The 14073-nt window shown below is 35.3% G+C and overlaps 1 protein-coding gene across 1 annotated transcript; it reads right to left on the bottom strand.

Moving 5' to 3' along the window:
• Positions 1 to 4549: 4549 nt before the first annotated feature.
• LOC143560713 (uncharacterized) lies at positions 4550 to 6054 on the bottom strand. The gene is made up of 4 exons (XM_077048954.1): positions 5638 to 6054; positions 5231 to 5293; positions 5061 to 5135; positions 4550 to 4972 (listed from the first exon to the last, which is right to left on the bottom strand). Exons 1-4 carry the CDS (start codon positions 5932 to 5934, stop codon positions 4589 to 4591), a joined length of 819 nt encoding a protein of 272 aa, XP_076905069.1. The 5' UTR covers positions 5935 to 6054; the 3' UTR covers positions 4550 to 4588.
• Positions 6055 to 14073: the final 8019 nt, after the last annotated feature.

Here is a 14073-nt window from a genome sequence, read left to right as displayed (position 1 = left end):
TGCGCATAGGCTTTGGTTTTGTGTTATGCGCCACGCGCAGATGTTGCATGCGCGTGCACGTAGACTGCGCCATGCGCTATGCGCAGATGTTTCATGCGCTTGCGCATAGGCTTTGGTTTTGTGTCATGCGCCACGCACAGATGTTGCATGCGCGTGCGCGTAGACTGTGAATCATGCGACGCGCGCAGATGTTGCGTGCGCTGATGTGATATGCGTGAGCATGTGATGCGTAAGCATATGTAATATGCGTGAGCATACGTGATGCGTGAGCATATGATATGCGACTGCGCTCAAGCATCATGGCGGTGCGCATGTAGAATGGCGGAATGGTTGATCCGCGGTGGCGCGCATGCGACGTGACTTGTGTTAATAGGTTTAATTATGACGGCGCGTTGAGCGGAGCGGAGCCTCGTTCGGTCTTGTATTCGGCGCGAAGCCGTATGGGTTTATGAGGATACCCAACCTTATAAGTTTGGCGCGTGGCCTTATGGGTTTATGAGGATTCCCAACCTGTTTGGCGCGTGGCCTTATGGGTTTATGAGGATTCCCAACCTTTAAGTTTGGCGCGTGGCCTTATGGGTTTATGAGGATTCGCAACCTTTTAAGTTTGGCGCGTGGCCTTATGGGTTTATGAGGATTCCCAACCTTTAAGTTTGGCGCGTGGCCTTATGGGTTTATGAGGATTCCCAACCTTTAAGTTTGGCGCTTGGCCCGATGGGTTTATGAGGATTCCCAACCTTTAAGTTTGGCACTTGGCCTTATGTGCGCATGCACGGCGACGGAGTGGTGACTCGCGGGCGCGCGTGCATGGCGGAGGTCATTTGTGCAAAACCCACATGGTGGTTTCCGCGGTGGTTTCCACGGGCGCTCACGCATGTCGGCGGAATGGTGACCCGCTGGCGAGCATGCGTGGTGGCGGTCTTCTGCGCAAAACCCACATGGTGGAGGTCTTTTGCGCGAAACCCACATGGTGGTTCCCGCGGCGGTACATGCATGGCTGCGGAGTGAGAATCCGCGGGCGCGCGTACATGGCGGCGGAAGTCTGGTAATTTTTGGATCTGCAATTTGAGAGTTAGATCTGCAATTTTAAACCTAAAATCCAGGTCTGTAATCTAGATCTAGATCTGTAAATCAGATCTAGATAGATCTGAAGCTCGGAGCGGATTTAAAACCATCACAGATCCGGAGGCTTGATCATCTGAATCAGGTAGTTTCTTCTCGCACAGATCTGGAAGCCTCTTTTAGATCTATGGATCTTTTTGAGCTTTAATAGAACAAACCTTGAAGCCTTTTTTCTGTAAACTTCCAGATCTGGGTTTTTCCTGGGAGAGATCTGACAGCCGAGACGAAAATCGAAGGGTAGTTCGTTGCCGTCCCACGGATGGCGCCAATGTCGAAACATGAAACGAATCTGACCTGATCCATGACGATGTTTCCACGGACTTCGAGATGAACGAACCACGTCTTGATCTTCTTCTCCGGCTGCTTGAGACCTGCAATGGCTTTTCGGGGGCGTGGAGGTGACTGCTAAGAAATCTCAAGGATCTCTTGTTTACAGACACAAAAAAGTGGTGGTGGCTCTTATTGAGCATGACCCCTTAACAAGGAGGTGGAGACCTCCTTATATAGAGAGCCTCATGGCCACCATCATGGTACCCTAATGGGCCTAGCCCAGTTAGGGTTACCTCCACAAAACCCCCTCAGCCCAATAACATTGTATTAGTCCATATAATAAAATAAGCCAAACATAATAAATTTAGGGTCGTAAAACCGGGTTTAGTACCATACCCCTACAGGTCCGATGTAGGTTTGCAATATGAATATGGGGCGTTGTACTTAATTGGGTTAAAATACTGGCTTCACCGGGTTTTGATTCAGTTAAAGAGTTATTGGATCTCCCTAGCAAATACAAAAGCAACAAGGTTGAGTGTGAGATGGCACATGCAATTTATTTTGTTACTTTTTGGTTAATTTGGAGAACGTGAAACAACAAGATTTTCAAAGACGAACCGGTATTTGTTGACAAGATGGTTAACGGCATCAACGCAACATCTTTTAATGGGTAAAATATAAAAGCCGAAGATCGAGCTTGGATTGGGAAGATTGATGCATGTTTAACTTTGCAAACTTCCCAATTAGATTGCAATATGTATTGTTTGTACTTTCTTGTTTTGCTTTGTACGTTTATATTGAGCTCTTGTGGCTTGTGAGTGGTTTTTTTCTTTTTTAATGTTATCGGTTTTTCAAAAAAAGAGTTTTTTGTTTGACTGGAACCGCAAAGAATCAGCACATGTCATGTTAATATAATATTAAATTATTAATTATGGAAATTGGAAAATAGTTACTTGCAATTGCTAAGTAGTTAGGAAAATAAACAAATATAACGAAAACTTTATCAACGTCCACCACATGTAGATTATCATAATATCGTTAGCTAGTTTTCAAACAAGCCAATGAAATGGGAAAAGGTGAAGTTTCAAATCATGTTAAGAGAGTCCTATGCAAATTTTAAATTACCTTTATGAAAGTAGAGTAGTGGGTGGATAACAATAATGATATTTTAACCAAAATAAAGTAATCTATTATTGTTCCAGATGATCTAGTAGAAGAATGTTTTGTGATAAATTGAGATAATATGCTTATAAACGAGCCAAAGAATTGTGATAAATTGAGATAATATGCTTATAAACGAGCCAAAGAAGATGGACGGAGCATGTTTGTGTTCGTTCGTTTAACTTTAATCAAATTAAGGATGGGAAAAGCATAATCAAACGAACAAGTTTTTCTTGTGTTTGTTCAATTAGAAAATGGACATGGTCGTGTTGGTTTATGGCCATTCATTAATAGTTTGAACGAATGGCTCCAGAACCTAAACGAACAAACAACTGGACAAATAAATGAATATAAACGAACATAACTGAGTGAATATCGACTAAACATTAACTTATTGGGCCTAACAATTAATAAAACTTGACTAAATTGTAATAGGTGATATCTTAATTTTGTAAACTCGACGAACGAAATGAATGAGACATGCGTTCATGTTCGCTCGTTTAACTAGATGAACAAAAAATTTGTTTACTTTTGTTTGTTTATTAAATAAACGATAAACGAACTTCCTATCGAACAGCTCATAAACAATTCACTAAACACTTAGTTCGTTTGCTGACCTACTTATTATCCCTTGTAACAAAATGAGATTGGCCACATATTTCTTTCCCATCAATTGGTATGTAATGGATCAACATTTGATTGCCACTTCAAGGAACTGATCACTTTTACCATGGCTTGTATTGCCAGAGTTCTAGCAATCTTGTTTATTCAACACTTGCTTTGATTGACATCAATTGTGCTTTAAATAGTGAAACATTTAAAGAAAAACTTTTCAACTTGGAACGTTTTTTATTTGTAAATTCAATTATGATAAAGTAAAAAATAAATTTTTGAATTAGAAAAAGATGAAGGGTAAAAACGGACTATATTATGTTGAATTGAAATCCAATTAATGATGGAAACTAAGTAATTAAATAGTTAAATTTCACGAAATTGTAATTTATTCCAAGTATAAATGTTATTTCTATAATATAAAAGATAAAAATATGCCTAAAATAGAGATAAAAAATGTTTTATAACCAGAAAAATCAAGACATTAAGTAATTAGCTAAAAATAAATGTTAATATAATAATACAGTATTTTCAAAATACGTTAAACTATATAGTATTTATAAGATACATGACACGTAGCATGTACCACTATTGCTTCTAGTGCCTTTCGTTATATACAGTCACTAACACTAAGTGCGAGCAAAAAATTGTACCCGATTAAAACCGGAAGCTTAAACGAAAAATATATGAGGCCGGACCAAGTCACTATATATAGTATTAATAACACGTGTGACACTATAACATTAAGAGTTTCCCACCATTGCTTCTTTGGTGTTTCGTTAAATATTCATGTCAATAAGGATAAGCAAAAAATCATACCTGAGTAAAACCGAAAGCATGAACAGAAAATACTGAGGCCGGATCAAGTATGACTGTGTCCATCAGTCTTCGATTATTATATACGTTTAAAATAGAACTTTTCAACCAATAAACATAATTTGCTCAAATATTCGAAGCCGATTGAGTACCAATTAAATTTTTTTATAAAAAAAATACCCTTTAACATCTAGTGTTTGGATCAAATACAAATGAAATTAACGTGCTAAACGTGAGAATCAAGTAGAGTAATTATACATACAAGTAAAGTAATTATGTAATTACACCATGGAGTAATTATACATACAAGTAGAGTAATTATGTAATACAAGTAGAGTAATTATGTAATTACATAATTACTCCACTTGTATTACATAATTACTCTACTTGATTCTCATATTTAACATGTTAATTTCATTTGTATTTTAACTCTCCCTTAACATCTAAAAAGATACCCAAAATAAATTGTATTTCAAAAATGTCTTTGAACTAATTCATGGATCACTAACCCTAAACCCAAAAATAACCCAAATGGTATTAGTCAATTACCAAACCACCCTCTCTCCGTTGACCAACAAAAGTCAACTCACCATCACCTTGATTCTTGTCATCTACTCCCTCTTGATACTCTCTTGTTCTCTTTCATCCTCAATATCCTTCTCTGCCTAGCAGCTGCTGCAGCACTCCTCACCGTTAGATGATTATCCACCATCATGTATTTACTTTGATCCAACGGTTGAGAACAACCCATAAAATCATGAATCTTGACACGTGGATCAACCTGATTGAACAACCCAAATCTACCCCCACTGTGACTGTTAACGGAACACCAATTGTTGGGATCTACCACCAGTTGTTGACAATGTTGTTGTTGGTGTTGTTGTGTCGGAGGGGCAAACATGGAAATTTGTGGATAATAACTTTGTTGGTCAATTATTTTCCTAGAATTATTCCATAGGTGGAAATCTTCAATGTTTCTCGAATGCTTTACCTAAAATAATTTCAAAAAATTTAATTCAAATAAATAATTATAACCAAAATTAAATGCGGATCACTAGCAAAATTGGCTTAAAATTTACCTTTTGTATAATTGCTTTTAATTCCATATTTTTAAAAGTAAGTCCTTGATGCAGGGTTTTCATGGCCTTTGTTTCCTGTTTAAAATTTAGTAACATGATATTAATAAAAATCTGAAGTAAGAATTAAGAAAATATTCCAAGTAATTAAAAAGTCAAAAATAATATCATACCCTTAATAGAATTTCTTTTTCTTGTTGCATTCTATTGTAACTCTCCACCAAATCATCTGCTGCCTGTAAATAATTTTGGAAAAAAAAACATTAAAACTTAAACCATCAATATAAAGTTAATCTAAGTAAATTAAGCATAAAGTAGTCAAGCATTCAACTAAAAAAGTCAAAATTTTATAATTGATGATGATTTATGATAATTACTCCAATTTTAATACCCAGATGTCCAAAACTGATTAAAAGTTAAAGAAATCAAATGAAATTGAAAAAAAAAGGAGCAAGAACATGATAAGAAGATATAAATTAATAAATAAAATAAAAAAATGTTGAAGTTTAAACCAGAAATCAAATCTAAAAATTGCTTAAAATTTATAAAAACAATCACCAGATTAATCAAACAAATTTACCTTTCTCTTAATATTTTTCTTCACCGCCGGTAAAAAACAAAGCGGCGTTGTAGGGCTTTTATCGGCTTCGGCCGCCGCCGCCACCACTTTCTCCGGCGCGCCACCACCAACTCTCCGACGAGTCTCCGATTCCGATTTGGAAACCAAGACAGATCTTTTCTTCTTCACACCCCAAGTAAAACTACGTCGTTTAATTAACTCCCGCATATTAAGCAAGATTTCCGCCACTTGAGCCTCGGCTGCAGTTGGAATTCTCAACCCGCCGCCGCCGCCACCGCCGTTCATAATCTGTTTCATTGAAAACCCAGATGGGTATTGCAAACTGAACAAAACCCAGATGGGATATTGCAAACTGAAGAAAACCCAGATGGGAAATTGCAAAATGAATCAAACCCAGACGGGAAATTGATTGATATTGATGATGATAATGATAAGTGAATGGGGGATCGGAAAGATGAAAGGATTAGAGAGAGAAAGAAGAGAGATGAGTTGTCTGTTGCTTGGAGAGAAGGAGGATAGAAAAATATGGAAAATCTGTGCATATAAAAAGGGATGAAGAGTGGCTCATGCCACGTGTCTTGTTTTTAGAGATGGGGGGGCATCTTAGGGTTTATGAATAATATCATCTTGAGTATGGAGATTATATGTTTGATTTTATCTTATGTTGTTGTTACCTTGTTTCTAATCATCATTAACATTCCATAAGTAATGAGTGCATAAATGTAATTTTATTTATTTATTCTAATATGAGGATCGCGGTCAAAGGTTTTAGTTTCGTTGAGCGCAAACGTGAAAGAAGAGAGAAAAAGGAAGAGAGGGGGTGAGGGGAGAAAGTGTGTTTTTTGTAGAAGAAAGAAAGAGAGATCTTTTAAAACGGTTACCACGCGGGAGAGTTGTGATCGTTTGTGAAGGATGATGCTTCGCATATCCTTTAACATTTTTTTAACACTTTTGGTTTTACTATTTTTATCATTTTAATTATAACATTTTAAAAAATATTTAAAATGATTATTTAAATAAAATAATAGTGAAAAATGAGTGTTTTATGATCATTAGTAGTGATGCACACATGTATAATATTGTAGGTAGTCTGTTTTATACTCAAGAAGTGGCTTGGAAACAAGTCACGCTAGCTAGAGGGGTGCGAAACATTGCTATTGTCTGGTCGAGGAAAGGCGGGAGAGCGGGAGCATGAAGGACATCATGGGCGTGGGTGTTAAAGAAACTTATATATATATATATATATATATATATATATAAGAATTATTAGTTAATAACTTAATATGCAAATCAATCTTTTAGCTTCATTTCACTATTTCTTTCTAAATTTTTTTATAATTAATCACCCTATAAGGATTTGCATTCTAATAGCATAACTAAGTGAAGGATGAAATGTGAATGCTTCATTATTTAAGTGACGTAAGTTTTTTTCTTATCTTATTTTTTTCAGAATTATAATTCATACATAATAACGGATTACCTTCTAACATTTATACGTAAAAGTATGCAAAAGTAATATGCTTTAATGCCAATTCTAATATTCTGGATAGTGTACGTAATTGTATTTTGTTGGTTCTCTATAGTTATTATTTTAAATCGCCGTGGTCACACTGATTTTTAGTTCACTTTTTTCTACTTATAATTGAATAAAAAAAATAAAATATCCATTTACAAATTTTGGTTGAAATTGATAATTCAATTAAGAATAATCATAAATGCATTCTTAGAGTCTTAGACATGACAATATTGAGTATATTATGTAAATCATTCATATAAAAGTATGAATAATGCTTTTATTAATTTGATATAAACTTTCACTTTTTAATCTCAATTCAAATAAAAATATGAGATATCCTCCCTTTTACATCTAAATCCTTCAAAGTTTTAGGGGTGGATTTTGATTTAGTTGTATGAGGTATTTTTATATCTATTGTGGTAGTGCACAACGGTGGTGGTTGTTAGAGGTGGGCGGAAATGGTGGTTTAAAAAGGCAGGGCCGGCTCTGAGAAAACAAAAAAGTTTTTGGACCGGCGAAATTTTTTTTTGGCCTTGAGTAAGAGTATTTTGTTGGATTTAAACAATTTAATATTTATATAGGCTTAGTTGGTTATAATTTGGGTTGTATAAAAAACTTTTGTATAAAAAAAGAATGAAACATGTCTCGAATGAGGCTAGTAATACCTATTTATCACTAGACCAAGCTAGTGTTTATGTTTTGTGTTTAAACATTAAAGATACATGTTTTTAATAAAAATATATATAATTTTTTTCAAAAAAAAAAAAATCCAGGTCTAGCAGGGCGTCGGGCTTGTGGCCTAGGGGTGTTCATCGAATCGAATAACGAATTTTCAAGTTAATCGAATCGAATAATTTATTTTTTTGCTAGTATTCGTATTCGAATAAAACTTGAACTATTCGATTCGAATTCGTTTTCGTATTATATGTTATATTCGAAATTCAATTCGATTCGTATTTGAAACTCGAATTCGAATCGAATACGAACCGAAAATTCGATTTGATTCAAGTTTACATATGTTTAAAAAATCAAAAACCAAAATCATATTTGTAAAACACACAAATATTAGTTTAAAGTTGCTACAATACCATGTGATAGTAAGTTCGAAACTAAAATACAAAAAAATAATAATATGTGCTTAGAGTTTAGATATTTTGTAATGGACATTTATTATTATAGAGCCCAAACAAAAAAATTATACATATATACAAATTACATGTGTGTGTATTAATTTGAATTCGAATTTCGAATCGAATCGAATAATAAATCATAAATTCGTATTCGATTACTATACTCGAATACGAATCGAATCGAATTTCGAACGTTTCGAATTCGATTCAAATTTTGAACACCCCTATTGTGGCCGTCGACCACTCTGCCACCCCAAGGGTCGGCTTTGTAAAAAGGCTGAAGCGGAAGGGGCTTTATTGTAATTGACGATATACTAATTATCTATAAATATTTGTTAAGTACTAATTAATATTTTTCTAATATTTAATGCATTGAAGTTAGAAAGAATAAAGTTGGTGAACGTTAGTGAACCCATCCTCCGCCACATCACTAAATACTGAAAATTTTCACCTACAAACTTTCACATCTTTTAATAAACTCGCAGGTTGTAAATGAATTAAACCGAACTGGACGAAGTCATCTTTATGTTCGTTTGTTTAGTATTAAACTTGTTCATGAACGTTTTTTAAACGAAAAATCTTGTTTGTGTTTATTTATTAAGGAGTGAAACTTGTTTACGAACAGTTTATGAACCCAAACGAAAATATAATGTTTAAAAAAACAATATTCTTAATCCAAAACATTAGACATAATCACTTTAATAACTAAGGTTAGGGGTGGCAAGTGGGTTGGGTCGAAACGGGTTAGGGTCGAAAAGGGTTAGGGTCGGAATGGGTCAATTAAAAAATGGTTGTTTTGGTTCGGGTCGGAACGGGTTAGGGTCATAACGGGTCCGGGTCAGAATAGGTCATGGTCGGAACGAGTTAAAACGGGATCGGTTCAGGTTTATTTATTTATTTTTGTGAACGAGGACAACGGAGGAAACGCTTTAATCTTTTTTACTTCTTTCGTTTTCGACTTACATTTTGAGTTATGATTTTTTTTTTTACTTTTTAAGGGTTTTTATTAAGATCATAAACCCTCAAAAGAATAACAAAAAAATTAGAAATCAAAATATAAATAAAACACAAAAAAAAGTAATAAAAATAATAAAACGTTTCCTCTATTGCCCTCATTCAACAAAAATTGAGAAATGAACCAAAACCGAAAAGTCGACGAAAACGAAACAAAAAACCCAAACTGAACCGAATTGATCGAAACCGAAAAATTGATCAAACGAAACTAAAAGGCTGAAACCGAACAAAAATGAAACTGAAAAAACCGATCAAAACGAAACAAAAAACCAAAAACGAACCCGAAATTGACCAAAAAGAAACCGAAACCCAACCCGTCCAGTGCGAAAACTCGTGTCGGCTCAAAACCTGATCCGAACCAAAACCTATACAGAACTCGTTCCAATTCAAAGCCTATTTCAACCCGAACATGCCACTTTTCCTTAAGACACTAACCCACATTGACCAATTTCTTTAAATTTGTCGACCCATTTTGACCCGAAAATAAGAAGGAAGAATTTCAAGTGGCCCATTTAGTTATAACTTAAGGCCCAAACCAACCCATATGATTTTTAAAACAACCTGACCCATTTGAAATGGTTTGCCACCCCTAATTAAGGTGTATTGGTTTTTATTAATCTCAACTATAATCTTTTGGTCTCTGACGGTCCCAACTTACGTTGGCAGAATCCTAACGTCGTTATTTGTTAGTCTCAACAGTCCCATCTTTTAATGTATTAGTTCTCAACGGTCCACGACTAATAGAATCCTAACGTCGTTATTTGTTAGTCGTCGGAAAAATGTTTTTGGCCAGAAAAATCATATTTTTGTCGGAAAAAGGTTCCTGCGATGGTTTTAGGGTTTTACACCACCACCAACTGACTCAACACCAACCAACCACCAGTCCACCACCAATTGAGCACCACCAACCAATTCCGACAATGGTTTTAGGGTTCCTGCGACCTCAATAATTGGTGGGATTATAATAGAAAAAGGTTCCTAAAGATCCGATCTAAGGTTAAAAAGATGTTTGGGACGAAAGTTTTGCGTTTTCACGAAAAAAAGTCATATATCTGGCCAAAAACGTTTTTTCGCCAATCTGCGACCAACGTGGTTAGAACTCTATTAGTCGCGGACCTTTGAGAACAAATATTTTAAAAAGGTGGTGTAATAATCCAACATGGAAAAGTAAGTTTCTCCCATATTAGTGAAATAGGAAATGAATTGTCCCATGTCGCTAAAAAGAAAAAGTTGTAAGCTCTTTATAAAGAAGAGGACTCACAAGATTACATTCTTATATGGCAAGACACACGCAGTGGTCTTAGCGAGGGTGTGAGGCACACGACATGCACACGCACAGGTTCGAGCTCGGGGGAAGTGGTTTCGCTAATTATTTATTCAAAATAAATAATTTTCTCCAACACAAAATAATAATTTATTATTATTATTTATTAGAATTTCTGGATGTTACAAGTCTACTCACTTTATAAGAGGTTTCATCCTCGAAACGTGCTTAATCCTTGTTAAAGGAATACTTCCTGTATCCACTTATCTTTTGCACACACAGTCTCATCCTTCCTTGAACCGTCTTAGCTTTCTGTGTTATCTTTCTTACTCTCGACCTTGTAGTCATCGAGTGGTGTTTATGAATTTTAGTTGTTTAATGTAGCTTGTCCATGAAGCCCTCGATGATATGCTTCTTGTCCCGACTTAGCAAGTCCTCACCCTTTCCTTAAGCATGCTTCTTTCCTTGTCCTCATATAGAAACATTACACTTATTATCACAACACCCAACACCGAATGACCCTTCTGTCCAATCACAGCCTTTAGCAAATATACTGATTTGCAATATGTTCAAAACATATTAATTCCATAAAAAGGAAACCTTTTCAGTTCTACTTAATGATACTTCTTGATAAGCGACATGGTCTCTTCGCAGCCATGACACATCGCCTGCCACGTGGCACTCCGCGTGGCATAGCTAGGGCTCACTCGACAAGCCTATAAGGCCATTGCGCTACACGATGACCCTCATTTGATATTGTCGTGATACGCGACCAACTCGAAAACCAGATATAAACAGGGAGTGACCCAGCCTTCATTCTTCTGTCAATTCTCTCAATCTCTCTCGATTTCTTATAGTATAAGTGTTAGCATAATCTCGAATAGCCGTAACGATACGCAACCAACTCGATAACCAACTATCAACGGGGAGTGACCCAGCCTTCATTCTTCTGTCAATTCTCTCAATCTCTCTCGATTTCTTATAGTATAAGTGTTGGCATAATCTCGAATAGCTGTAACGATACACTAACCCGATCAAAAGAAGCTTTAATACACGAATCCAACCCCTGCCTGAACAAGGCGAAACCTTGTGCCATCGTGTAAAGTTTCTAATCTTGTGATTCGTTATGATTATTGGTTTATACTAAAGGGGAAAGTTAACGTACAAATTAAATTAGCGTGCTAATTAGTGTAATTATGTGTACAAATAGTGTAAATATGTAATTGCATCGTGTAAATATATAATTACATCGTAGTGTAATTACACTATGTTGCATGTATAATTACACTACTTGATTTTCACAATTAGCATGCTAATTTAATTTGTATTTGACTCAAACCCTCCGCTACGTTGTTATAATCTAGGTGCTTAATTACCAGGAAGCTTATAAAAAAGCAAACATATAAGGTGAGACATTCGAGTTTTTGTACAACTTACATTTTTGTGAGACAACTGGTTTTCCAAACATATCATTGAGATCTTTAGACTTATTAAACTTGTGATAGATAGTTCAAATATTTTTAAAAGGTTTTCATTATATTACAGTAATTAAGTCACTGTAAACTTACCGGATGATTACTACTGGTATTGTGAAGTTTTGTATATAAGGCTTACCTTAATGGTTTATCACACGTTACTTATTGGACAAGTGTCAGGCAATAAGTAATATGACCACAGTCACAGATACGGTCAATTGACAAGTATCTTTCGGTAATTAAGCAGGCAGGTATAAAAGTATCTTAATGCTGTAATAAATGTATCATTTACAAATGAATGTTCACTGGTATTTCCTGCTGAACAAATATTTTAAACAAGTTTCAGGTGACTTGTTAAAGACACAAGAATGATGTATACGAGCCTTTCAGCTTAAATAAGTGGGCTGTCACCAAAAGAAATATGTTTTGTAAATTAGGGTTTATCCCTATAAAACTTTTGTTTGTATAAAAATGGTACACTCTGATAATTTTTCCTAACTACGATCCTGATGAATTATTCCACTGCCAAATATTTTAATGAACACCGACACCACCACTCGTGTTCACAGCTCCCCTATCGAGATATAAGGTTGGGAGCTACGACAGGTGGGATCGTTATCAACCAATAAGTTAGTTGGGACTAGCAGCGACCAAAAGATGATGGCTTGAATTAATAAAAACAAATACACCTTTAATTAAATATAAAGTTAAAATCTTGTGATGATGAAGATGATGATAATAATCAACCGACTTTTTTAATTAAATATAAAGTTAAACTCTTGTAATGATGATAATAATAATAATAACCAACTGACGTTTTTATTATGATAATGTCAACAAAGAATGAGTTAGATTTGTTGTTAATTAAAGCCAGACTTTATAAAACAAACTGTCACATCCCGACTTAAGGCGGAATATGCCTGGGCGTAACACTGATTGTTCAAAAGCTCGAGACACTATTAAAGTGATAATAATTATTTAATTTATTAAATCAAATCTCAATTACACAATAAGAATAAATTCAAATAATTACAACAACTTTTGAATATACCCTAGGTGCAAAACTAATTGTCTTCAATCTTGATAACATCAAACACTTGTACCTGTAGCATGTATAAAAACAGATAGTGTCAATTACGAATAGTTGGTGAGAATACATAAGTTTTGATATATATTAGTTAGGGCTCGGATTTTCAGTATCCTCAGCAAACATTATATTCAGAACAAATCTAAGATGCGCTATCCTAACAAGGTAACGGGTATCCTAATTATGTTATATAACTAACACGTTGTCTGCTACTTTCCTTGTTTACCAGGTCAAAGACCGTTGCTTGATCTCCCGAAGACTCGCACTTGCTGTTATTAGAACGTGGCAGCTAAGCAAACATGCTGATTAGAAGGATTAACTGCTAATTGGACTCATTCCAAAGTTTCCTAAAATATAGAACATATTGTTAGCTTTATTTTTTTGTATAAATAGAGCCTAACTTGGATCACAACACACACACTTTTTAGCACTCGAGACTTACTAGTACCCGCTCTCATTGTAATCACGATCCGATTAAGATCCACCACTTGTAATCACTTTGTTATTAATAAATCGGTGGTGTTAGTTTTCACCACCCGGGGTTTTTTTCTTGTTATCCTAAGGATAACAGGTTTTTTCCTCGCAACAAATCTCTGTGTTCAAGCCGTATTTACAAGCACCTAGTCCTATTTTACTAATTTGGTTGTAAAATCACAATTGTTAATTTTTTACCAAAACAATTTGGCGCCCACCGTGGGGCTATGGTGCTTCAATCCTTAAAATCCGTTTATTTCATTTTCATTCACTTTCATTTTCTTTACAATGGCCTCACAACCAAAAACCAGTTCAGTCTATACTCCGGTGATCACCGCTGCTTCAAATGTCAACTCAGGACTTCCACCAGTGCCAAAAAAGAACGGTTTATAATATTTTCATGTTATTTAAGGTTTATAATATTTTCATGTTATCTCAAGTTTTGGCATTGACATGCCCGTACGTTTGGGACTTTC

The sequence above is a fragment of the Bidens hawaiensis genome, unplaced genomic scaffold, assembly GCF_021521415.1.
Source record: "Bidens hawaiensis isolate Kalapana, Puna unplaced genomic scaffold, B.hawaiensis_p1.1 tig00020431_1, whole genome shotgun sequence".
Classification (NCBI taxonomy): Eukaryota; Viridiplantae; Streptophyta; class Magnoliopsida; order Asterales; family Asteraceae; genus Bidens; species Bidens hawaiensis.
Note: the sequence above shows the minus strand (reverse complement) of the source record. Positions and strands in the feature narration are given on the sequence as shown.